This window comes from Bubalus bubalis, chromosome 22, assembly GCF_019923935.1.
Source record: "Bubalus bubalis isolate 160015118507 breed Murrah chromosome 22, NDDB_SH_1, whole genome shotgun sequence".
NCBI classification, from domain to species: Eukaryota; Metazoa; Chordata; class Mammalia; order Artiodactyla; family Bovidae; genus Bubalus; species Bubalus bubalis.
Genome location: NC_059178.1, coordinates 1,622,878 through 1,650,270, shown reverse-complemented (window position 1 = coordinate 1,650,270; position 27,393 = coordinate 1,622,878). Strand labels below are relative to the sequence as shown.

The following is a 27,393-nucleotide window of genomic DNA, read 5'->3' as shown; positions in this document are numbered from 1 at the left end:
ATCTTGATGATACATTTACTATTTCATCACCCTAAGAACTATGACATTATTCATCAATTACTCGTGCTAAAAAAGACTAAATAAGACAACGGAAGAATGGTAAAGAGACATTAATAAACCAAAATCTAGTGATGCTGGTGAAATTGATCACCTGAGCAAAATCTCAAGACTGAATTTTCAGCTCTCAATACCTCAGAGATAAATTTTCTCACACATACCAATGAGTGACAAATATATTTATAAGAAGAAAAAAGAAATACAGTACTTATTCAAGAAGGAAGGATTTCATTGAACAATTACTTGTAATAAGAACCTGAGTGAGTGAGTGATAGTCACTCAGTCTGTCTGACTCTTTGCGACCCCATGGACTGTAGCCTGTCAGGCTCCTCCGTCCATGGAATTCTCCAGGCAAGAATACTGGAGTGGGTTGCTATTTCCTTCTCCTGGGGATCTTCCCAACCCAGGGACTGAACCCAGGTCTCCCACATTGCCGGCAGTCACCGGGGAAGCTCTGTTGTACAAAAAGAATGTGTAACCACCGTATACTTTCATCTTTTATAATGTTTATGTGCCAATAATTATATTGTAGTTTCAAAGCGGACAATGTTGACATTAGGTGAATATATAAAGGTGACTGAAAGAGGTGTGTAGAAATGAAAAAAAAAAACCCTCATTGGAATAGAGAAAATTAAAGAACCCACTGTACTCAAATGATAAATGATGATAACTGTTTTTCCTGGTATACCGAGCATCTGTGATAGGAAAAACAGCATACTACTCATAATATTTAGAAATAAAATATCTAGGGATAAAATAATGAGAAATGTATATTGGGTGAAGAATGATAAAATTTTACTTAGGGATATAACAGAAGATATAAATAAATAATATTCAATACTGTAAAAAATGTCAATTCTCTCCAACTGCTTCCTAAATATATTAAAATAACTAAAGAATTTTATATATAACTGAACATGATTCTAAAATTTATATTAAAGAATAAACTTCTTTTTTATCTGTGCCCATAGACTGCATGATTTTATGATTCATGCAAATGATTAAAATATCTATCTTTTAAATTATTTTAATATTCACCATTTCTATTTTGTGATTTATCCACTTTGTGCTGCGTTGCACGGCTTGCACACTTCTAGTTCCCGACCAGGGACGCAGCCTGGGCCCCACCAGGGACGGCACCAGCCCCAGCCACTGCGCCACCAGGGAAGTTTCTATGTTTTATTTCTTTTTAAATTATATTTTATAAAAGCTATATATATTAATATATATTTGGGCTTCCCAGGTGGTATTAGTGGTAAAGAAGCCAACAGTCAATGCAGAAGACATAAGAGACAGGGGTTCAATCCCTGGGTTGGGAAGATCCTTTGGAGAAGGAAATGGCTACCCACTCCAGTATTCTTGCCTGGAGAATCCTATGGACAGAGGAGCCTGGCGGGCTACAGTCCATAGGGTAGCAAAGAGTTGAACAGGACTAAAGAAAATTCTGAAAGAGATGGAAACACCAGACTACCTGACCTGCTTCCTGAGAGAAATCTGGATGCAGGTCAAAAAGCAACAGTTAGAACTGGACATGGAACATCAGACTGGTTACAAATCTGGAAAGGAGTACGTCAAGGCTATATATGGGTCATGCTGCTTATTTAACTTCTATGCAGAGTACATCATAAGAAATGCCAGGCTTGATGAAGCACAAGCTGGAATCAAAATTGCCAGGAGAAATATCAATAACCTCAGATATGCAGATGACACCACCCTTATGGCAGAAAGGGAAGAACTAAAGACCTTCTTGATGAAAGTGAAAGAGGAAAGTGAAAACGTTGGCTTAAAACTCAACATACCGAAAACTAAGATCATGGCATCCGGTCCCATCACTTCATGGCAAATAGATGGGGAAACAATGGAAACAGTGACAGACTTTATTTTTTGGGGGCTCCAAAATCACTGCAGATAGTAACTGCAGTCATGAAATTAAATTACACTTGCTCCTTGGAAGAAAAGCTACAACAAATCTAGACAGCATATTAAAAAGCAGACATCACTTTGCCAACCAACATCCATATAGTCAAAGCTATGGTTTTTCCAGAAGTCATGTATGGATGTGAGAGTTGGACTACAAAGAAAACTGAGCACCGAAGAATTGATGCTTTTGAACTGTGGTGTTGGAGAAGACTCTTGAGAGTCCCTTGGACTGCAAGGAGATCCAACCAGTCCATCCTAAAGGAGATCAGTCCTGAATATTCATTGGAAGGACTGATGCTGAAGCTGAAACTCCAATACTTTGGCCACCTAATTCAAAGAACTGACTCATTTGAAAAGACCCTGATGCTGGGAAAGATTGAAGGCAGGAGGAGAAGGGGATGATGGAGGATGAGATGGTTGGATGGCATCACCGACTCAATGGACATGAGTTTGATTAAGCTCCGGGAGTTGGTGATGGACAGGGAAGCCTAGCCTGCTGCAGTCCATGGGGTCGCAAAGAGTCAGACACGAGTGAGAGACTGAACTGAACTGAACTGAAAGTGCCTTACACACACACATACACACATATATACACAAATATAATTTTTAATAATAATAAATAGTACAGAGGGGCATAATGACAACCAATAAATCTCTGCCCCATCATTCTCAACTCTCAGCTTCCCAATACAGAAATGAACCCCTCCCTATGTCTGCTCTGACCAAGTCGTCTCCCTCAGTTGTTCCAAATCACGTCACATCTTCGGTTGCCGCACACTGTAAGCATGCTTTCTTGTACAGTTTGAAATGTTTCCTTTTCCTAAAGTTTCCACTGCAAGAGGGATGAAGAAATGATGACTTCTAGTGTTTCCTCTAGCTAGCTCCTCATCAATCCATATATTAGTGAAAATCCATTTCACTTCATTTGAGGTCTACTTGCTGTTCTAATTTGGAAGACTGGCCTCCCCTTTCCTCATTCCTGTACAATTTATCATTCCATGAGGTTTTAGACACATTTCCCATTTTTAAACAATGCACCCTGTACTCCTCCTTTTGTAAAGTTTGAGCCACTTTTTGTGTTATGGATAAAACAGCTTCTCAGATACTTATGAGGATTTCAAGATTTTAGTATTTTTAGTCCTTTGCTATTCCTTCAACTATCTATTTCCTCATAAGTTAATTTTTTTTTTATCTTGGGCTTTTTTGGTCATGCTGCAGGCTTTTGACACGTGGTGCTTTTCAGCCAGAACAGTTTGCAGGCAGGATGGGTGAGCCAATGGATGAGAATCAGCCCTTCTGTCAGGCCCCCAGCTGACACAAAGCTAGCAGTGACTGCCAGGCAGGTGCTGAGCTTCCGAGCAGGGCAAGGTCACGGTCAGCTCCCGGGCCGAGGGGAAGAAATCAGGCAACATGCACTTGAACCTCCTGCAGAAGAGCATCTCCCTGGTAAGTCTTCCTAAGGTTGCTGATCTAAGGTAGCTGTTATTTTCAACGTCCTGTGCATTTTCTTCATACCAAGAATTGATAAAATATTTATTTAGTTATGGTCTGACTATACTACTATGTTATTAGTAAACAGATGCATATGATATCTCTCTGATATACTGTAGGAAACATTCTAATTGGAGGATTAGAATTCTAACTCTAATTCTAATCGATAAAGACTTGGCTTATAGTCTTTATAAGCATATGTGATGACCTTACAGCTAGGGACACTCTTCAAATGATAACCCTACCTTTGACATATGTAATTAGTATAATATTTCACTAACATTATTATATATGTCATTATATTCTATAGTTTTGACTTGTGAAATCCTAATTTCGCTTTGTTTTTGCTCCCCTACGCGCGCGCGGAAGCAAGCTGCCCCGCTGACTCGTAACCGCGTGGTCCGAGGGTAAGGGCTTCTGGCTCGCGGCTGCCACACCCGTGCTGTGCTGCTGTCGTTGTTCGGTCACGAAGTCGTGTCTGCCTCTTTACAGCCCCGTGAACTACATACACCAGGCTTCTCTGTCCTTCACTATCTCCCTGAGTGTGTTCAAATTCGTGTTCATTGAGTCAGTGATGCCATCCAACCATCTCATTCGTATCGTCCTCTTCCCCTCCTGACCTGATCTTTCCCAGCATCAGGGTCTTTTCCAATGAGTCGGCTCTTCGCATCATGTGGCCAAAGTGCTGGAGTTTCAGTTTTAGCCTCAGTCCTTCCAGTGAATACTCTGGGTTGATTCCCTTTAGGATTGACCACTAGTGCTGTATGGAGAAGGAAATGGCAACCTACTCCAGTATTTTTGCCTGAAGAATCCCATGGACAGAGGAGCCTGGCGGGTTAAAGTCCATGGGTTGCAGAGTCAGATACAACTGAAGTGACCTAGCACACACTAGTACTATAGAAGATGGGCTTCCCAGGTGGTGCTAGTGGAAAAGAACCTGCCTGCTAATGCAGCAGATGCAGGAGATGTGGGTTCGATCCCTGGGTTGGGAACATCCCCTGGAGGAGGGCATGGCAGCCCAATGCAGTATTCCTGCCTGGAGAATCCCATGGACAGAGGAGCCTGGTGGGCCACAGTCCGTGGGGTCGCAAAGAGTCGGACACGCCTGAAGCAACTTAGCATGCTGTGTAAGTTGTCAAAAACAACTCCAGTGAAGTCATGCAATCACATCCCTACTACCCATATTTCAAACAAATTGTATTTATTTTGGTCAAGAGAAAAATCCTTCCTAACTCAATGGGAATCCTTGCTAACTGCACACGACGCCCCAGGAGGCGCCCACCCGAGTGGGTCAGCCAGGTTTTGTCTCAAATAACCCCGTTCCCAGTTCAAGGAAAGCACATCTTTCTAGGACAGGACAAAATCTGCTGCCCACCAAAACCTGCTCTTCTCTTTGCCCAAGCAGCTGTCAGTGTTTCCCACAAGCAGACCATCGGCCTCTTCACTTCATGGGTTCAGCCTGGGCCTCCTGCATGTGCAGTGGTTCCCAGCACCATCTTTATGCCGATGGCTCCGATGTCCTCCCAGCTCGCGTCTCTCGTGAGACCCGAAGCCCTACTTCTAACCCATTCACGTATCTTCAAATGCAAGTTGAGCTCAGTAGCCTCCAGCCTCACCTCTCACGCCAGCTCTCCTCTCTTTCTGTAAGCCAGAACGGCATGAGCATCTCCCTCCTCGGCCAGGCTAAGAGCCGCACCCCTCCCCAGTCAAGCCCTGCTGAGTTTATCTCCTTCATGCTTCCTGTCTTTCTACACCCCTGTATCCCCTCTACGAGCCACTCAAAGCTTTACAGCACCTGGTTCATTACTTGTAAAACAACAGAAAAGGCTTTCATTTGGTATATGACACTAATGTACACAAAAGAGACAAGTTTTCTAAGAACCTAATCTATTGTGTCAAGCATTCAAACTCAATGAAAAATTCTTTCCTACAAGTTAATAAAAAACATGAGACTTACTTAAATGGTGTAAACAAAAACGATAAAGTAGCTTCTTTTTTCTGAGTCATTTTTACCTGGGAACCAAGCGTGAAAATATTTTATATTAGATAAGAGAAAAAAATGAACTAATTTCATTTCGAAATACAAATATCCATTAAAATGGTTCCTCAGCGATAGAAATAAATGGAATTTTGTGTTAGTATCCTACTTCATAAATATTTAAAGAAAATGTTAATGCTATATAGTACCATTACAACAAGCTGAGGATGAAGTATATCAAGCCTGCAAAATGTCATATAATTAAGCTATACTTTTTAACTCTTAGGAAACAAAATAAGCCATGCTGCATTAACAGTATTATGAATCACAGCAAGTTTCAGTTAAATGGTCATTTATTTAAGTTGTTAATGCAAATAATAATATATGCAGAATGACATGAAATGCTGCAATCTCTAAAACCACTTCTACAAGGCAGATTCCATCGACAGAGACTTGGTTTGTAGTCTTTATAAGCATATGTGATATCTACCAATTCGGGACGCTCCTCAGAGCTAATTCTACACCCTCAAACTGATTCATGAAAAGTGCATCTCAGAAATGTGAAACTTCAGGACATTAGTCAAATACAAACAATTTAAAGATAATAAATTATGAAAATCATTTCTTAAAATGCAAAATCAAATATTTTCACAAGATATATTCAGTTTTAAAATTGGAATCATGTCCATATTTGTGTGTGGTCTTGTTTTACCTTGAACTGTTCAAGAATCTGTACTGCATTTGTAAACATGCTCTCTGCTTTGAAGAGATCAGAGGTATTAAGCATATCCACAGGAATGATTCCCTGTAAATAATAAACACTGGCTTAATATTAGCACTAACAAAGCTCAGGTTATTATAAAACAAAACAGACTTACAAGGGAAGCAATAGAGATGAGACATATGGACAAATAAATTCTTAGAATAATTAAAAAATATTTTTTTAAATCATAACTGAAAAATGTTCTATTACTTTTCTCACAAAATACATATAATAAAATAAATAAAGCAAAAGAGATGAATTAAGTCCAATAAAACCTAAACTTTATCAAAAGATTGCTATACGGCAGGCAGTGAACTAAACGCTCTGCACACACAAAGAGCTACTATGGTGGCCACAGCCAGCACACGAAACAAAAAACGTAAGAAAAACAGGAGTAACAGGAGTATGTGCTCTTAGGGTTTAGTTGCTAAATCTGTCCAACTCTCGTGACCCCACAGACTGTAGCCCACCAGGCTCCTCTGTCTATGAGATTTTCCAGGCAATACTGAAGTGGTTTGCCATTTCCTTCTCCAGGGGATCTTCTCGACCCAGGGATCGAACCTGGGTTCTCCTGCACTGAAGGCAGGTTCTTTACCGACTGAGTGACCAGGAAAGCTCCACACTGTTACACTATACGTAAAAGTGAGGCTGTTTTCTGCAACTCTGGTTTCAGTTATAGACATACACACACATTTATGACTACAGGGGTCAAATGACGCAGAGTTCTGAGGCAGATATTATTGTTTTAAACTTCGAGTTGAAGGGCTAAAAAGAATAGCTGATGAGAATGGATTCTGTTTGTCTTTTAGGTTTTCAGCATCCAGTTCCCATCTTAAAAACATTTCCATTGGAAGCTGAGATATTAGGCGGAGCATAGTGGGTCTAATGAGGTCCCCTGCCTTCCCATACTGAAGGGTAGACAAGTAACCCAGGCTGGACCACTCGAATGCTAACAAGCACTGGAATTCGCAGCTTCAGGGTCAAGGAACAGACAGTGCAACAGGCACGATGCGCGTCGGTGACCCTGCAGACTGGCTCTGCCAAGGAACTGCAGTGACTTTCTTTGTCCTGAGCCTCTGGAGCACTGATCTAGCAAACCAGCAATATCTTTGTAATAGATTTTCTTTAAATGGATTCAGAAACACATAAAAAGTAAATTTGACTGTACGATAATTTTTCTTTTATTCTGAGAGTTGATAAGAAAATTGTACTCTTTACCACTGAATTAAGAGGGAAGGGAACTCCAATAAGGGCTGCCATCAACGGTGCAACATCAGCCTGCAAACAGAGGAAGTTAAATCTAAGACAGCAGCAGATCAACCAGGACATGAAGTAATTTAATTTGTATAACTGTATTTTGAAAGATAACCATGATATCCATTTTAATCCATTATCATCAAATACTTATTCCATGCACAGTAGATACTGATCTTTAAAAAAATGTCATTTGCTAGAGGTACATGAACATATGAAAACCTAAATTTGAAATCACTAGGAGCCCCCAAAGTAAAATATATAAAACAAAAAAGTTACTTATTCTACCAGTTAAAAGCTTGACCATCTAATGTAACAGTTTTTGGGTATTATGACAAGGATGCTTACTAGACAGAATATAAACAGCAAAAGTAGACTTCAACTAGATATATATATACACATATATTATATATTAATTAAAGAAAGAATACAGCAGAAGGAGGTTGGTTGGCCAGTCAGTGACGTCTAGAAAAAGGCATCAAGCAGGATAAGAGGCTCTTTAGACACAAGTCCTCGAGCACGGCTTTGGAGGCCTGGAGAACCCCAGGGACGGGGGAGCCTGGCGGGCTGCCGTCTATGGGGTCGCACAGAGTCAGACATGACTGAAGCGACTTAGCAACAGCAGCAGCAGCTCCAGGTCCAAGTGTCCAGAAGAGCAGTCCACGCGTCCAGTCTCCATGGCCTCACCTCCCCATCCGTCCTCAGGCCGCTCTAACTTGTTTTCACTCTATCATCCTCTAGACTGCACTCACTACAGAACTAATAACCTCCATTTTCTACATCTAATTGATTGCTTTTGTATTAGTCCCGATAATGTTTCAGGCAGTCAAGTGCTTGGCTGTCAGAATGCCCAATTTCAAACACTTTGCTTGTGATCTCTGAGACCCTGGGCAGGTTATTTCAACTCTCCAATGCTTCAGTTTTCCTTGTCAGTTAAAAAATAAATAAAAGTTTCTCCCTTACAGAATTATGGCATGATCCAATGAGACAATTTATAAAGTACTGGTGTGTAATAATCCCACACTAACCAGCGGTTGCAGACGCTGCTGTGATTATAATGATCCGACCACTCGGCACCGTGTAGACCACCCCCTCTGGGTCTCTGTAACCCCGCCGTTAGAGTCTCCAGTCTCTACTTTCTCAGTTCATTCAGTCACTCAGTCGTGTCCGACTCTTTGCGACCCCATGGACTGCAGCACGCCAGGCTCCCTGTCCATCACCAACTCCCAGAGTCCACACAACCTCACATCCTTTGAGTCGATGATGCCATCCAACCATCTCATCCTCTGTCGTCCCCTTCTCCTCCTGCCCTCAATCTTTCCCAGCATCAGGGTCTTTTCCAATGACTCAGCTCTTTACCTCAGGTGGCCAAAGTACTGGAGTTTCAGCTTCAGCATCAGTCCTTCCAATGAACATTCAGAGCTGATTTCTCAAGCCCTCATTTAAAGTTGGAGTTTCGTCCCAGGCACTCAGTCTGTCTCACTTTCACCATCTACGTCCTCTTTACCAAGCCCCATCTCACAGAAAACTGACAACACCCCTGGGCCACCTGATTGCACCCTCTCCTTCCCCAGCCTCCACTGCTGGCCTCTGAATTGTCCTCCAACAGAGATACGACCCTGTCGTAAAACCTCAGATCATGCCACTCCCTAGGCTTCAAACACTAGGAGGGCTTCCTCCAGCTTAAGGATGAACTCCACAGGCCCACGAGGCCCTGCACGGTGCAGCGTCTGCTTAAGGATGAACTCCACAGGCCCACGAGGCCCTGCACGGTGCAGCGTCTGCTTACGGATGAACTCCACAGGCCCACGAGGCCCTGCACGGTCCGGCGTCTGCCTTCCACCTCCCGCTGAGCCACGGTGTCTGTGCTCTGCTCACCCGCCTTCTTCAGGGTCCTTTGAAATGGCATGTGCCCCCTCCCAGACCTCTGGGCACACGCTGCCCCTTGGCCTGCGAAGCTCCCGCCTCCTGCCCTGGCCTGGCCTCCTCTACTCAGGCTCAGTCCCGGCTCAGGCCTCAGCTTCTCAGGAAGCCTTTGCTGACCACACAGCCCACTGGGCAGATCTGCTCTTCGCCTTCATGGCTTCCCAGGCTTCCTCTGCCGCACTTATCACTGCTATAATTTTACATTTATTTGTATGATAAGTAAAGATAAATGTAAAATCCGTCTTATTCCTAAACTATAAGCTTCCTAGGGGAGGGACTGTGTCTCCTTTTTCTTCACCATTATGGCTGTCACATGAAGTTTAATGTTAGTATGTCAATGCTGAGCGTCAGTGTTGATGTTTGCACAGGGCTTAAACATACTGCAGACGCAGAACGACACTGGCGGAAGGGATGACTGCAGAACTCTCGTCTAAGGCAGGTCTGAAGCGGCGTTCAGAGAGCAATGGCATTCAGTGTTTGATTACAATCCAGTCTGGCTATAAATAATACATGCTCTTATTTTATGAACTTCAAGATATTCCTATCCCTCTGACAGTGGTTTTTATTGCAAATTAATAGACTGCTATCCAGTTCTACACATTTTCATTTGCTTGGGTAATAAGCATTCATCTGGAGAGATGAGACCATTCTTAATATGCTGAGAAAGAAAAGGCTTCTGTAAGCACACAGCTGAAAATGAGACCCCAGGCCTTGGTTAATCCTCCACAGTAAGGAAAGCCAGCTTCTGAGGTGAACGTGTGAGGTGACCTGGAGGAGGTGTAAGATATTCCTGCCATTCTGGAGGACACACACCAACGATACCATGCCTTTCACTTGCAGACAGCTATCTACATAGCACAAGAAAATTCTGTGCTTCCTATCTCAGGTGAGGCTGCCGGTCTAACTATTTGATCGGCCGGCATTGTCCCGTGACATAAGGTCTCCTGCGATGTAAGGGCTCCTATAATGTAAGGTTTCTAATCTATATACTCTTGTCACTTTTTTCCCACTGCATTTGTAAAAATTTGGGGGTAGAATTAAAGATAAAACTTGTGTTAATAAAAAAGAAACAGTAACTGACACATGAAGAGGAAAGAAACCCACCACGGGGTTTTATTAGATCTGCGCTGAAACAACTGAGCAAGGCGCCCATGGCAAAAAGCCTCACAAATGTAACAGGCGTGCACATTTCAATTTGCGTCATAAGTCTGTAATTAGCCAGTGGTGTTTGGAGGAAGTCTTCTCCTTTCAGTTTTATTTGAGGCTGCTTTATTTTGCCAAAAGAAAGATTACTCAGGGTGAAAATATTCACACTAGCAGGATTTCTCTTAGTAAATGAAGTGTTTTAGAAAAATCTTTTATCATCTTTAATACAATTTTCTTTCCCAGATTTTTTTGTTCTAAACTTCTTATAGGAGAGAAAATTAAATTTGAACATGATTAAATATAATGAATACCTGATTAATATCATGTCTCTTCCAATTCTCCAACTTCCATTCTGAAAGATACAAATAAACATAAGTGCTGATGTTAAGAATTAAAAAAAAAAAGAAGTTATTTTATTCTTACAGGTGGTCAATGGAAAAAGAAAGTATTGGGACAGTCAATTTTAAGCCAAGTATGAACCACAAGGGTGCTAAAAAGGCAGAGCTGCAAACTTTTTTAAACTAGAATTTTAAAAGAGTAACTCAATAAAATATATTTGATATTTTCTGTAATACTTTATTAAACTTCCAAAATGCTCATTAGGGGATAATTGTTTCAAAACATCAAAAGGCTAAGGAAGGAAAGATGGAAACAAAAGGCACAATGGTAACAGGTGTCACGCCGGCAGCGACAGCCCCACCCGGTTACTAAGGCAGCCGCCCGGTTACTAAGGCAGCCGCCCGACCGGCAGGCAACCTAAGCTGTTCCTTTTTGTAACGGAAGCTGCTTGCAAAATACATGAACGTTTCTGGCTCTGATGCTCCTGCCACCACTGATTCCAAATGTGAGAGCAGCATGTGCTTAGCAGCTCAGTTGTGTCCGACTCTGTGACCCCATGGACTGCAGTCTGCCGGGATTCTCTGTCCATGGGGATTCTCCAGGCGAGAATACTGGAGTGGGTTGAAATCAACTGCCAAAGTAAAGTTCTGTTTCCTAAGTACAAACATACCATTTAACCTAGCTCCTACTTAGACTCAATCTAATCCATTTAACAGGCTTCCCTGGTGGCTCAGTGGCAAAGAATCCGCCTGCCAAGCAGGAGATGCGGGTTTGATACCTGAGTCAGGAAGATCCCCTGGAGAAGGAAATGGCAACCCACTCCAATATTCTTGTCTGGGAAATCCCATGGACAGAGGAGCCTGGTGGGCCATGGTCCATGGGGTCTCAAAGAGTTAGGCACGACTGAGCAACTCAACAACAAAAACAACCTATTTAACACAGAGTATAGGAATACAAAATGACGCAGCTGCTTAGGAAAACAGTTTGGCAGTTTGGAAAAATAAACATATGACTGTTATTACTCACCTAGGAATCTATCCAAGAGAAATAAAAACACATACCCATACAAAAAGGTTCACTGCATCATTGTAAAATAGCCCAAATGTGGAAACCACCCAAATGCCCATAAGCTGACTGAACAGAATATGATTTATACACATACAATGGGGAGGGGAGTGAGGAGCGACTGCTAATGGACAAGGGTTTTTTGTGGGGTGGGGAGAGCAATGAAATTGCATAGTAGATGCAAAACCTTGTGAACATGCTAAAAAAATTCAATTACACACTTTAAAACGTGAATTTTATATATGAGAATTATATCTCCAAAAAATTCAAAAAAAGACAGAACATGTAAGAAAACTTTATTATACAAACCCAAAAGTCTTCTAGTAGAAACACCTAATACAGCTGTGAGTTCACATTCCTGGAGAAGGTTTTAAAAAGAAAATTTCCAGGCCTCACCCAGACTCATGGAATCAAAATATCTAGTGACAAGTTCTAGAAATCTGTAATTTTAAAAAAAATCTGTATTCTTAACAAGTACTTTGAATGAGTTGACACAACTAATCCAGAGAAGGACACTTGGGAGGAATTTATTTTGTCCAATCAGTAAAAGCTCTGAAATTCTAAAAAGACCCTTACCTTACAAGATAACCAGAGCTCCAAGGAAAAAGAAATTCCTTTTTATCATGGATTGCGCAAGGAGGCTTGCGCAACAGAGAAAGCCTTCAGAAGTACTAGAGACAGGGCAAAGTCTGCCCAGTTTTGAAACATAAATTGTGACATATGTGTGGCTTATCTGATTGATAGTCTTTGCAGGTAAGATCTAAGCCAAGGGTTTAATCTGAGTCCTAGAGTAATAAGGTTTGTGAAAAAAGAATAGTACACTTGAACTTTCATAAGGCAAATAATAATGTGTATTTTAAGCTGAATATCATAAATGAAATAATATAAACTATACAAAACTAATACACAGAAATAGTAACGTCACAAATAACAAAATGAAAGCTATAATTTGAAAAGTCATTTTTTAAAATTAAACTTTAATTTTAAAATGTCACATTCATAAAAACAATAAAGGTAAGCATACCTACCTTGCAAATATGAGTCATCAAATTTCTGAGCTGACACTTTTTGGGGAAGCCTGATTCCAGCTCCCCAAGCGATAAAAGGAGTACAAGTCTCTAAAGGATGACCAGCTCCATGGGAGCCTACAAATAAGACACAAAGAACAATGTAAGTATATAAAGATGAATCTATACCTGATTAACCTAAACCTAAATATTTTTTAATACTTCGCTGTAAAGGGTTGACCCATAAAGAGCTAATTTCCACCACCACACTCCCAAAAGCTTGCATCTCTATTTAACAATTAGTTTTAAAATACTCTCCAGGCAAATCAGAGCATCACAACAAACAGGCAGAAAGAAAAACCAGAACATCCGTGGAGTGGCTCTGGTTGAAAGAAGATTAAGAGTAACAACAACTAGGGCTTGGAGGAGACGCCACCAGAGTGGCAGCGAAGGCAGAAACCGCAGCGAAGGCAGAAACCACAGGGAAGGCTCCTCTGGGGAGTAACTGCCCAGGTTTGGGGCGGGCGGCCGAGGCCAGGTCTGCTCTGAAGAGGACAGCAGAGTCTCGGTCTGCTTTTCTTCCCGGCCACTCTGGCCGGTGTAGCCCAGACCCCCTTATAAAGTGGGGCCCGCTCCTCAGAATTCCGCACTGTGCTTCAGGGCCCACGTCTCCACCTTGCCTTGATTTGCTCTCTGGACACTGTGTCTGCCTTGAGAGTCTGGCAGAGTGGACAGTCTCCTCTAGTGGACAAGGTCAGTGGCCCTAGGTCCCCCAGCAACACCACCTTAAACTCACACCCTATGCCATCACATACAGTTACTTCTAGGTAGATAAACGTGGGTTGGGGGGGGTTCCCTCTGTGGGTGTGGGTGTGGGTGTGGGTGTGTGTGTGTGGGTGTGTGTGCACATGTGCACACACTCAGTTGTGTCCAACTCTGCAAGCCTGTGGACTGTAGCGCTCCAGGCTCTGTCCATGGAACTTTCCGGCAAGTATACTGGAGTGGGTTGCCATTTCCTACCCTAGGGGATCTTCTCAACCCAGGGACCAAACCCGTGTCTCTTGTCTCCTGCACTGGCAGGTGGATTCTTTATCAACTGTGCCACCTGGGAGGTCAAATGAGAATATATTCCTTTCGTAGTTAAAAGAAAGACTATATAAGATTAGTCTTTTTTACACTACCATTTTATGCACACTATTATGTGCTAGACACTTTGCATATACCAAGACATCTAATTCTCTGCAATACCCTAAAATATTTGCAAGCTACATTAACCACTACTTTAATCATAAAGTATATATCACTTAGAGACAGACTAACCCCAGTCTGTCATTCCATGGTCAGCGGTAAGGATAAATGCTGTTTTCCCATCATTTCCATAAAAGTCTTTAACAGTAGACTCAATTTCTTTCAATTCTTTATCAACTAATTTAATATTGTCTGAATATTCCCTGTTTAAAAAGAAAAAGAAGAGCAAATTATATTAATTAATTAATTTGGCAAAATCAAATTTATTCAACATGAATTTATGATAAAGTCAATAACTCCCAAAATACTTTTAGATTTCAACCTTAATGTTTTTAAATCAGAGCCCTGTAGATTGTTAAAAACACTTTTTCCTCTCTTAAAGAAGTAAAACAATCTGAAATCATTTTCAGAATTTTTTTAAAAAAAGTATTGATTAGCAAATAGACTTTCCTGAACGCTTTTCAAGTCTCAAATGCAACAATGAAGACTTTTAAACTCATGTCTCTAATAATGTAAACCATGTTGCTTTTCCCACATTTACCAAACAGGTAAGTATCACTGTTTCAACTACAGAATATTTTCTTTCTTTAGTGTGTTTATGATATGATATAATACATTTTGGACAAACTATATTTAAGCTTTCCATACAGTTGAACAAGGGGTGGTTTAGTATAAGTTTTATTACTTAAGACAATGCATTGTGTTAAAGATGAGAAGCATGAGGTATTCATTACTGGAAGTTAACAGACTTTACTATCAGTTAGACTAATCTAAATCTAATCTAAAACGAAAAATAAAAGCATAATATGAATTCTTCCTATCTTATGCTCTGCAAAAGTGAGAAAAACAGTTGCTGTTTTATATAAGGAGTGCCACTGAAATACAGTATACAAAACTTTATACTATTATCTGCTAGATATAGCACTGCTTAAATGGAATGTAAGGAACAGCTAGTTACTTTTTGTGATATAAATATTATCATAAAAATGCTTTTTGTTTCAAAATTTATTACAATCCTTCTAAAATATAATCTTTTTCTTTCTGCTTTGATAAATGAGTAATATGGAACACACATACAGAACATATTTTACTTATATTAATGTGTAGTGTGGTCACAGCACATGTGATTTTAGCCACAATGTCATACTACATATAACTTAGAATGTATTCTAGAGTTATTTAAAATATAAGTTCTGTTGTGATCATTACAAAGAAGACATTATAGTACTTTAAAAGTTCAAACAGAACAGGGATTTCCCTCAAAACCATGAAATTAAACATGGCATTAACATTACCTTGATGATGGTCGATGAGCATGTCCATTTGTGTCTATTCCTAATAAATGTAAGAAAAAAACGATTTTGTCTTCATTTACTTTAGAAAACAAAGATTGGTTGTTTCTGGCAGCATGAAAGAATTCCTATATGTAACAAATCAGTTAAAAATTTTTAGTTCATTAATTTTATTTAAAAAATAATTCTGATAAAACATTTAATTAAACTTATACAGAACTAAAAAACTAAATTGTCCTATTTTGTTTAAATTTATCCTCAGGACCTACCAACACGTAGTACTTGTCAGTTCAGACATCTACATTCAAAAAACAAGTGAGCTATTTTCCGTGTTATAATTAGGCTGAAAAAAGATTATAGAAACGGGATCTCAATTTCATGAAATTCTAATAATACTGGAGAACTATTTTGACACGAGCCAACAATAAAAGCACTAATGGCAACAATTTAGGAACGCTTCATGAGTTTAAAATGTTTTCCTGCTTCTCGTCCCGTGTTAGCACCCTAGTTCAACCATCATCTCTCCCTTGGAACATAGCAAATAGCCTATGTCTACTGTCCCAAGACTCGCATCTGTGCTTAACAAGGTATGATAGAAAAATGTCCACATAATGAATGGAAATACATTAATTTCACAATGATAAACTGGGTTCATAAAGCCCTCTGAGAAGAGGGCTCATCCTGTACTTGCACACACACGAACGTGTAAGCAAGCACCTATGCAAAGTACTTTTAAGTTATTTTGGATAAGTCAACTGACTGCCAAGATATATAATGATCATTCACATAAATGTCTTTAACTATATAAGATGTTAATTTTAACAAGGTATTTAACTTTCCAATAAAAGCCTGAAGTATTCCTTCAACTAATTCTTCATTGTTACAAACATTAAAAAATATAAATGGTGCCATTAGAGAAACTACCTATTTCTGAATAGGAAAAAAAAAAGGAATACAGATGAAATTAAACATAAATAAATATAAATAAACATAATCATCCTTAAAAGCATAAAATGGCCCCCTAGCTTTCATATACACTCTAATTAGCCCTAAGCTAGTTAATAGTTAATAAATCTAGATGGAAATGGGAAGTTTTTCAAGAGAAAGGACTTATATTCTAAAGATGTAATTGAAAAGCTTACGAGAAACAAAAAAACTTAGCAATTGAATTGGTGTCAAATTTACAATCTGTTTCATGACTGATATGATTCAGCTTTGTAAAAAGTGCTATTCATTCAAAAGTGGACACCCGATCTGGGAAACCATGAAATACTAACCTTGCAGAGCTCAACCTGACAGATTCCCACCGCCTTGTAAAAAGTCGGTCTTCTGCAGCAGGAGGGGATATACACGCCTAGCTTCTTCCCCGCTCCCGATATTTACTACAATTACGCCCACCAACTCCATTTTCTTCTTAGCTCAAAGGCACTCGTTCCTTCTTGTACTTAAATATTTATTATGCATTATGGGAGAGTGCATGCATTCTCCCTTTTTCTCCAAGTAAAACTTCTGATTTTATGGGACCATGTCAGTGCTTCAAACTTAAAACCTACATGTTTCTTATTCTCTCCCATGGCTACCTGTCTGTACCTATTTGATTATGGCCAATGAGACAGAAATCAAACACTTCAGTCAAAAGACGATGGGTCTTTTGAAATAAATTTAACTATTTATTAAGGTCTTTTTGAAATAAATTTAATTTAGTAGAAGAGAAGGTCCTTTTCAATTCCGTGTATTGTTGACCTAAAACACTGAAATAATAGCTGGAACTCCAGCATCTCCTGTCGTAAGATGACTCAGAAGCTAAGGCCATGCTCTGAGGACAGAAGAGATACTTAAGAGACTGGGTTAGGGTTAGGGTTAGGGTCTTAACGACACTGGGGAGCCACCATGGCAGTCTTGGACTACATCAATCCCGGGCTGCCTACTGGCATTATCGTTCACGGAGAGACAAACAAACTTCAAAGCAATATTTTCCTCTATTACAGAGTTCCTTTGGAGCCCAAGTTATCATTATGCTGTTGGCCTGAGACACTCTTCTCTATATGCAATCCAGGTCCAACCATGTCTTTGTTTCCTAGGCTTCTCCACAGATTACCTCAAAACTCACAGGAAGGTCTTCCTCTAACTGTTCGGCTTAGATTGGACTTGGATGATTTCATATTTTTGTTGTTACCTGATTAATGTACATACCTCTATCATATCTTATGAAATTATGGGGAATTTTTTTTTCTGGTCAATAGCAGTGTTGAAATAAGGTAAAAAACGCATAGAATCAAGCCAGCCACTAACTATATCTGCCTATCCACAAGGAATCAAACCCATGATGTTGAACATTTTTGGCTATGCTTATGAAGTTAGAAGCCAAGGGCCTTGAAACAAATACTAATGTAAATTAATTATATTAAGAAGTGATACTGGGCAAAATCATTTGCTAATTTTGTAAAGAGATTTTATTTAACTTGAAGATTTTCACTTTCACTTTAAGTAAGAAAAGAAAATCTTAAGGAAAAAAATTCTAAGGAAAGAAATAGGGTTTATCAAAGAACATATTGAGCACTTAATTCCTGATAAATATGCAGACACCTACTGACTGTTTACAAACAAACAATAAAAAATGACTGTGTTATGGACAGCCCACAGTGTCAGTCCAGAGACACTACTGATAAAAACAAGAATCACTAAAGGTCAGTCAATGAATGCCTCTTACAATAGATGAATTATGAGTTCCAATTTGGAGATGAGAAAGAAGAGAATGATAGATAGGAGTCAGACAAAATCCAGAGTTTAGATTTTCTCACAATTTCTGAAAACATAAATTCTATTGGATTCCTGGTGAAACCATGAGGACTGACACTAACAAATAGTCCAAAAAACAACCTGTATTTCTTAAAGAGACTCAAATGTTTTATTATGATTAACTTATGAACTTGTTTTTTGATTATCTAATTTTTCTTTACAAATATTTAAAATATCTACCTTGTTTTACAATACATGCCTTAGATTTGAACATTCAAAAGACTTTAACATACATCACTGCTTGTAAGAGACTGGTTCTGTGGTCAACAAAAGACCAGAAAGGTTATTCTGGGGTGAATAACCTCATTCAGCAAATGAGGAATGAAATGTGGGGTTCCTGAATCCCATCCAGAGCTCACTTCACTGTAGAAGCGTGGAACTGAAAAGGGTTTACTTTTTCAAATTTTTTAAAAACCTGTATGTTTAGTGTAGAATGTGCAATTTCTTAGAGTCCAGTCTTTTCAAAATAGTATGCTACAATAAGGAACTTTCAAATTCATCCGAGCAGAAAAAACTAAGATGGATGTATTAACAAAGCAGTTTCTAGCACACTAGGTACAGGTACTAGACAATTCCTGCACATTAGACAAATACCTACATCTAGTGTGTTGCAGGTTAGCCACTCAATAGCACATACCTTCACATGATCAAAAACCCACGTGTCCAGTTTTGTTACATCGTGGGCACCAAAATCCTCACTGGATGCATCGTAACTCTCTGTAAAAATATGGTTTCTAAGGTCACCTGAAGAGGAAATTTGGGGGAAAACATTTTAACGATATGCCATGGACCACAGTGCATGCTTGAGCATATGCTGCTGCTTTTGTTCTCACAATAACATTTTCCAATTTTACAGACACAGTTCAGTTCAGTTCAGTCGCTCAGTCCTGTCCGACTCTTCGCGACCCCATGAATCGCAGCACGCCAGGCCTCCCTGTCCATCACCAACTCCCGGAGTTCACTCAGACTCACGTCCATCGAGTCGGTGATGCCATCCAGCCATCTCATCCTCTGCCATCCCCTTTTCCTCCTGCCCCCAATCCCTCCCAGCATCATGGTCTTTTCCAGTGAGTCAACTCTTCGAATGAGGTGGCCAAAGTATTGGAGTTTCAGCTTTAGCATCAGTCCTTCCAAACACCCAGGACTGATCTCCTTTAGGATGGACTGGTTGGATCTCCTTGCAGTCCAAGGGACTCTCAAGAGTCTTCTCCAACACCACAGTTCAAAAGCATCAATTCTTTGGTGCTCAGCTTTCTTCACAGTCCAACTCTCACATCCATACATGACCACTGGAAAAACCATAGCCTTGACTAGACCTTTGTTGGCAGATACAAGTGAGTTGTAATTTAAAATGCTAAGAAAAAAAAATCACAATGCTAGTTAGTATACAATAGCACAAAAGTAAACAATGGAGTTTGCCTTCAAGTAAGGATGAAACTAATCAAAGAATTTGGGCATCTAGGAATGGTACAATCTAAAACAGATTAAATCACCTGTTTTACAAAATTCCCTAACCAAGAAGAAAATTCACATATTTCGATTCTTTTGTTCATAAAATATATGCATTTTCCTCAATATACGAGAAAAAATATTGATAACTGCCAAATAGTTTGAAAGGGTCAACAAATATATTAATCTTAAACACTTGTATGATTTTATTAAGGATCTAATCAACCTAGTGAATTTCTGTGTTAGATAGCCTCTTAAAGGTCATAAGGAAGAGATATAACAAAATAATGACAATCTCTTTTAATAATGACAAGCTAAGCTCTAATGATCAGAGAAGGCAATGGCACCCCACTCCAGTACTCTTGCCTGGAAAATCCCATGGACAGAGGAGCCTGGTAGGCTGCAGTCCATGGGGTTGCTACGAGTCAGACACAACTGAGCAACCTCACTTTCACTTTTCACTTTCATGCATTGGAGAAGGAAATGGCAACCCACTCCAGTACTCTTGCCTGGAGAATCCCAGGGACAGAGGAGCCTGGTGAGCTGCTGTCTATGGGGTCGCACAGAGTCGGACATGACTGAAGCGACTTAGCAGCAAGCTCTAATGATACTGGTTCCACTCCTCAACCATTCTACTCTTCAAATCCCAAGTAAAGATCTGAGTGGGACTGTAAATTACTGTAAGAAATGGAACACTCCTATTGGATTGTCTCCGGTTAAGGCACTGATCCTGTCCTATGAACTGTAGTCAGAAGTAGGGAGGTGAGTTTAGTAACCATAGCAACCTCATCCTCACCGCTGCTGCTGCTGCTGCTGCTGCTGAGTCACTTCAGTCGTGTCCGACTCTGTACGACTCCACAGACGGCAGCCCACCAGGCTCCCCCGTCCCTGGGATTCTCCAGGCAAGAACACTGGAGTGGGTTGCCATTTCCTTCTCCAGTGCATGTAAGTGAAAAGTGAAAGTGAGGTTGCTCAGTTGTGTCTGACTCGTAGCAACCCCATGGACTGCAGCCTACCAGGCTCCCCTGTCCCTGGGATTCTCCAGGCAAGAACAATAGAGTGGGTTGCCATTTCCTTCTCCAATGCATGAAAGTGAAAAGTGAAAGTGAGGTTACTCAGTTGTGTCTGACTTGTAGCAACCCCATGGACTGCAGCCTACCAGGCTCCTCTGTCCATGGGATTTTCCAGGCAAGAGTACTGGAGTGGGGTGCCATTGCCTTCTCCAATGACCAACCTAGATAGCATATTAAAAAGCAGAGACATTACTTTGCCAACTAAGGTCAATCTAGTTAAAGCTATGTTTTTTCCAGGAGTCATGTGTGGATATGGGAGTTGGACTATAAAGAAAGCTGAGCACTGAAGAATTGATGCTTTTGAACTGTGGTGTTGGAGAAGATTCTTAAGAGTCTCTTGGACAGCAAGGAGATCCAACCAGTCCATCTTAAAGGCAATCAGTCCTGAATATTCACTGGAAGGACTCATGCTGAAGCTGAAGCACCAATACTTTGGCCACCTGATGCAAAGAACTGACTCATTAGAAAAGACCCTGATGCTGGGAAAGACTGAAGGCGGGAGGAGAAGGGGATGACAGAGGATAATATGGTTGGATGGCATCACCGACTCAATGGACATGAGTTTGAGTAAACTCTGGAAGTTGGTGATGGACAGAGAGGCCTGGTGTGCTGCAGTCCATGGGGTCACAAAGAGTCGGACACGACTGAGCAACTGAAATGAACTTCAAGCAGTATGAGTTTTTGGACCTGCTCTACATAATAATGTTCTGTAACTATCGTACAGAAAATTCTGAGTATCTGTTTTGCTTTTGAGATATAGAATAATCTTTAATAATTCCGATTATTATAATTTATAGTATAATTATATCCATGGCTAAAGGTCCAAACCTTTTCATTAGGTGAAATGACTACAATGCTCCCACTAAAAAGCACTTAATAACATAAAATTCAAGTGGAATCCAGCTGATTCTAGAAAATGATGCAAATGAATTTTCTCATCAAGAGATTTCTCATACTTGCAGATTCATGCACAGAAACACAACAAATACAACAAATCTCAATGGTATGATCTGAATACATGAAAATATAAGTTATAAATATAAATCTTAACATTTAAATCTTTATGTGATTATCTACTAACTTCTTACTAATCAAAGTAAGTGAACATCACCATCATAATGAGATCATTGTAATAAGCATTTTGGTCAATATTTCACATGAATTAACTTATTTAACTCCCAAAACAAACCTATAAGATAGAAATTATTATTATCACATTTTACAAAAAAGAAAACTGAAATTTAGAGAAGTTATCTAACTTACCAAAAATTAGAAAGCTGTTAGATGTTAGTTAGAATTATATACCATTTCACTGAATCCAAGGTATTTAAACTGTATAATCCAACATTTTAAGTACAACTAAGATGAAAAAAAGTCAAACTCACACATCTATTATAATATATGCTCATTTCAGAGATGTTAAATATGTCAAAACATGTATCTCATAATCAGTAAAATGTAGTATATATTTTAAATTACCATACTGATTTATTGCCTACTTAGTATCTGGGGAAATATAATCCATGACTCCTACCTTTGGCAAACATAGCCAGGATGTCTGGGCTTCCCCAGGACCATGTGTACCTGGTTTCATTAAGAAGAGAATCAAATTCTACAGGATTTTCCTTCCATCCTTCAGGTAATTGAGGAAAAAAAACAATGACAATAGTAATATTTAGATGGTGACGTATTGGTATGGCTCCTGAAGAAGTATTTTTCAAATAATAACAAAGAGGATTAACTGCAGAAAAAATGCAAAACTAACAACAGATTTTGTTACCTGTATTATACTACAAATTTTTTTTATAAAAAGCTTACAACAGTTAATTGACTTCTTACTAAAATACAGAATCACTTTTGAACTTTTGAGAGTTAACATCTAGGAAAACCAGAGATCCATCCAGTCATATTCTATCAACAGGACATGATGATATAAGATTAAAGTTTTATTCTTGAGTCAGTCCCAGTGTGTGTTGAGTTAGGCAAGCTAAACGACTTGTCAAAAGGGTCTCAAAACATACTTCACTTTGTGTCAGTACAAAAGAAGCAACTGCTTCAGTATTAAAGAAGTAATATTTATGAAATCAATCTCTTCATGTGATAAAAATCATCTAAAGAGACAGTACCTTTGGCAACTGCGCTGACATCTTCATAAAACCCTGCAATCATGGCCACGTGCCCGGGCCGAGACTCGGTCGGTACACGTGTGTGAGAGATCCCCCAGCTGCCTTCATTCATTATGACGTTCCTGAAAGAAATCACAGATGAAGAGTCAGCATATACTATGATCACAGGCTCTGCTAAGGCTGTAGAAAAACAAAATCACCACAGAAGAAATCCAGTCAAAAGAAGGAGTCAAAATTTAAGAAGGAATCTTTCTGATCCCAGCTGGGCTCAGTGCAGTTCCTCCCACCAGACGGATTCCGAAGCGTAAGAAAGCCCAGGCAAGACAAGGAACCACCCAAGCACTGCACAGAATCACAAAACAAAATACACGCTACAGCTCTAAGTCACAAAGTACTGAAACGCTGTGTGACATAAGAAATCACTGACACACAAAGTATTACTTTGTCAGTGTTAAATTTTATTAGGTGTGATGATGGTGTTGTGATCATGTTGAAGTCCTTGTTCTTAGGAGATACACACTGAAGTGTTTAGGGGTGAAGTGTTAAAATATTTTGCTTTCAAATTATTCAGGAAAAAATAATTAAAGTTTAAGTGGGTATATGTGTGTGTGTGTTGAGACAAGAGAATGAAAACATGAAAAATGTTTAAAATGGTCATATCTAGATTAAGGATATACAGATGAATATTCATGATATAATCCTTTCAACATTTCTGTAGTTAAACGTTTTTCAAAATAAAAAATTAAGAGAGGAAACAGCTATACTCTCAATTAGGAGTTAAATTATCTTTCTAAATTTGAGATTAAAACAAGTCAAAAGTTTTTTTTGCTAAAATGTATCACCATTCTTTAAGTTGTCTAAGGGTGATTTGCAAAATCTGGAGAAAAATGCAAAATGAACAGTAATGCCATTGCAAGTGAAAGGTCAGCAGAGCAACAAGTTATGAAACACAAATTCATTTGTAACAGTTTTCAAGCTAAACTCTCAACTCTCAAAATGTTCTGGAGAGAAGTACCTAAAAGTGCTGATTTAGATACTTTTAATTGACTTATAACCAAAGACTTTGGTAAAATACATACATAAGAAGTAAAAGGCTTGAAAAACCATTAAACCACATGTTAAGGGAGAAATATTTTTTAACTTCTTCAGTTCTATAATGGAAACTGAACTCAAGCAAAAAAAGGGAGGTATAAAGCAATGTGGATACCTCTCTTGAGAAACATTTGATCAGATCGTATTTTTAAAAAAACGAAGTGAGAAACAAAGAAAACCTATCAAAAAAGACTTCAGAAGCAGCTAGAATGGCAAACAACACACGGCAGATCACCTGGGAGCCCTCGGCCCCCCAGGACACCCCAGGGAGAAACAGGCACTGTCAGAACAGCTCGTCTTTGCCTTAACAACCAGTATATTTTAATGTCATTAACTTTGCAATGAACTACATTTCTCTCCTCTCTATGACAACCAAGAAATTCAACCAAATATATCACCCCAATTTTTAAACTAGTCATAGAAATTTGTTACATATTTTTGTGTATTGAACCTAACCATAACAATCTTATTTTCCTACTCATATTTTCCTATTGCCCCGAGTTGCTTGTTTCTTTGTATCCTTTAATATATTATCCATTTCTTTGACGCACCATAAATTTATTTCTGGAAATCTGACATAGAATTCAGGTTCATTCATTCTTCTAGCAGTCAACAAATATTTATTAACTGCCTACTATGGCATCTGGTCCCATCACTTCATGGGAAATAGATGGGGAAACAATGGAAACAGTGTCAGACTTGATTTTTTTGGGCTCCAAAATCACTGCAGATGGTGACTGCAGCCATGAAATTAAAAGACTCACTCCTTGGAAGGAAAGTTATGACCAACCTAGATAGCATATTAAAAAGCAGAGATATTACTTTGCCAACAAAGGTCTGTCTAGTCAAGGCTATGGTTTTTCCAGTGGTCATGTATGGATGTGAGAGTTGGACTGTGAAGAAAGCTGAGCGCTGAAGAATTGATGCTTTTGAACTGTGGTGTTGGAGAAGACTCTTGAGAGTCCCTTGGACTGCAAGGAGATCCAACCAGTCCATCCTAAAGGAGATCAGTCCTGGGTGTTTGGAAGGACTGATGCTAAAGCTGAAACTCCAATACTTTTGGCTACTTGATGCGAAGAGCTGACTCATTTGAAAAGACCCTGATGCTGGGAGGGATTGGGGGCAGGAGGAGAAGGGGACGACAGAGGATGAGATGGCTGGATGGCATCACTGACTCGATGGACATGAGTTTGAGTGAACTCCGGGACTTGGTGATGGACAGGGAGGCCTGGCGTGCTGCGATTCATGGGGTCGCAAAGAGTCGGACACAACTAAGTGACTGAACTGAACTGAACTGAACTATGTTTTAGGAACCAGAGATAATGTTGTGTATAAAACAAAGTCCCTGCCTTAGTGGAAGTTGTACACGCTGAGTGGTACTATAAGCAAAATCAAAATAGGGCAGAGGGATAGGAAGCAATGATGACAGGTAGGGACAGGGGAAAGATAGACAATTTTAGACAAACTTCCCTTGAATTTGAGCTTTAATCTCTCCACAGTAGCATTAGGAAGGGCTTTTGAGGGGCTTGCTACGAATGAAAAAAAAGAATAGTTGATTACAAGAACCCCACAGGTCCAAAAAATTAAATATTTCTTTTCAAAGCCACTTAACAGAATCCAAAATTATCATATTACAAAGTGATGTAAATTTGGAAGGCTTTATTTTATAAAAAATGTATTATGAATTGAAATTTATATTTTTTAGATAAATACCTTTGTAATTGGTAATTCACTGAAATTTATGCTCGTCATTACCTAAAAATTGAACAGTCTTACTTTACAAAAAGAAAAAAAGATAATATACTGAGTTGTAAGCCAGGATTCAGAAATTAGGACAAGTGAGGCTAGGCAGCCAAGGTCATGCATTTCAACCACCTGGTATCAACTTCTACAATAACAGAAGTAATTGTAGAAGGAAACACATTTGCTAATTTCTATGACAGAGGCAGAGGCATACGTGCCCTGCTCTCTTTTTCATCATCACCCCTCCACCCAACGTGAGATAGACAGTATCAGCGTAACAATTTCCAGAGATGTCTTTGTATCAGTTGACATGCTTACCTAACAAACGGTGCCCTAGAATTTCCATCTTCATCTAATTCATAAAGTTTATCTGCTCGCAGGCCATCAGCAACAAACAGCATTAGTCTTTTTGCTGGGGGAGGCAGGGGTGTAAACTGAGGAGTCATTCCATGAACCAAAGGAGAGGTAAAATAAATGTCGAAGATGGAGGCGAAGAACACGAAGTGTACGAGCAATCCCAAAGTGATGTACAGCAGCATATCCAGAGGAGCTAATCCCCAAGACACACTGCAAAGAGGGAACAGAGTCAAAGCTGGGCGAGCCTCAGCGCAAACAAATATGTTTTCAGTTTATTTGATGACTAGAGCTGCCTGCCTCATTTTTCGGTCTCAAAAAACTTCTTAGTTTGGTGGACACTTCTTACTTCCTCCATCTTTCAATAAGCTTCATTGTTCTGCGGCTACTTGCCTTATCTACACAGGTAATCGTTTTCAAGTTGTGGGAAGAGGGCTTCCCTAGTGGCTCAAATGGTAAAGAATTAGCTGGCAATGCAGGAGACCCGGGTTCGATCCCTGGGTTGGGAAGATCCCCTGGGGATGTGGAATGGCAACCCACTCTAGTATTTTGGCCTGGAGAATTCTATGGACAGAGGAGCCTGGCAGGGCTCTAGTCCATGGGGTCATGAAGAGTTGGACACGACTGAGTGACTTAAAAAAAAAAAGAGAGAGAGAGTTCCTAACGTAAGATCTACCCTCTTAAATTTTTATGTGTAAAATACAGTATTTCAAACTATAGGCACTGTTATACATCAGATCTCGACAACTTATTCACTTTGCATAAGTGAGATTTTACAGCCATTGAACAACCACTTTCATTCCCCCACCCACCCACCCACCCATCATGAGTTTGACTCTTTTAGATTATCTCAGACAAGGAGAGACGTGCACATTTGTCCTTCTGTGACCGACTTGTCTCACTGAGCGTTATATCCTCAAAGCCATAACCATTACGTGGGCCAAAGCTTGGTATTGTAATCTGTTTAATTTTGTCCAGTCTGTTAACTTATTGGGGTTTTAATTTACATTTCCCTGGTGATCAATAATGTTGAGCTACTTTACATGCATGTAATGGACATTTTAAAATCCTCTTTTATCCCCTTTTCATTTTTTTAACTGTGTTTTTCAAAGAGCAGCCAGTACTTATAAATTCTGAAAGTTCAATGAATTAACTTTTCTTTTGGCGATTGTATTTTGTGTCCCACCTAGGGAATTTCTGTAGATGACAACATTTTCTTTAGTACAGACTTTTAATTTTTTTATTTTAAAACAATTTCAAGTTCAGAGAAA

The 27,393-nt window shown here is 39.6% G+C and overlaps 1 protein-coding gene and 1 long non-coding RNA gene across 10 annotated transcripts in view; one reads left to right on the top strand and one right to left on the bottom strand.

The window, feature by feature from the left end:
* PIGN (phosphatidylinositol glycan anchor biosynthesis class N) overlaps positions 1-27,393 on the bottom strand; it is a 107,907-nt gene that overhangs the window by 72,615 nt on the left and 7,899 nt on the right. For 6 of the 9 annotated variants that reach the window (XM_006064556.4, XM_006064555.4, XM_045164037.1 and 3 more), the window contains 11 exons: positions 26,087-26,335; positions 22,934-23,055; positions 22,342-22,440; positions 18,923-19,029; positions 15,490-15,614; positions 14,267-14,397; positions 12,968-13,084; positions 10,847-10,887; positions 7,428-7,487; positions 6,159-6,251; positions 5,426-5,481 (listed from right to left, as the gene is read on the bottom strand). In XM_006064556.4, the coding sequence (XP_006064618.1) occupies positions 5,426-5,481; positions 6,159-6,251; positions 7,428-7,487; positions 10,847-10,887; positions 12,968-13,084; positions 14,267-14,397; positions 15,490-15,614; positions 18,923-19,029; positions 22,342-22,440; positions 22,934-23,055; positions 26,087-26,307 (1,172 nt within the window). In that variant the 5' untranslated portion in view covers positions 26,308-26,335. The remainder of the gene's footprint in view (positions 1-5,425; positions 5,482-6,158; positions 6,252-7,427; positions 7,488-10,846; positions 10,888-12,967; positions 13,085-14,266; positions 14,398-15,489; positions 15,615-18,922; positions 19,030-22,341; positions 22,441-22,933; positions 23,056-26,086; positions 26,336-27,393) is intronic. The other 3 variants (XM_025273199.3, XM_006064558.4, XM_044934585.2) reach the window with 2 other exon arrangements.
* Positions 3,290-7,131, top strand: LOC123331167. The gene is made up of 3 exons (XR_006547676.1): positions 3,290-3,423; positions 3,838-3,875; positions 7,019-7,131. It is a non-coding gene; the product is annotated as an uncharacterized LOC123331167 (long non-coding RNA).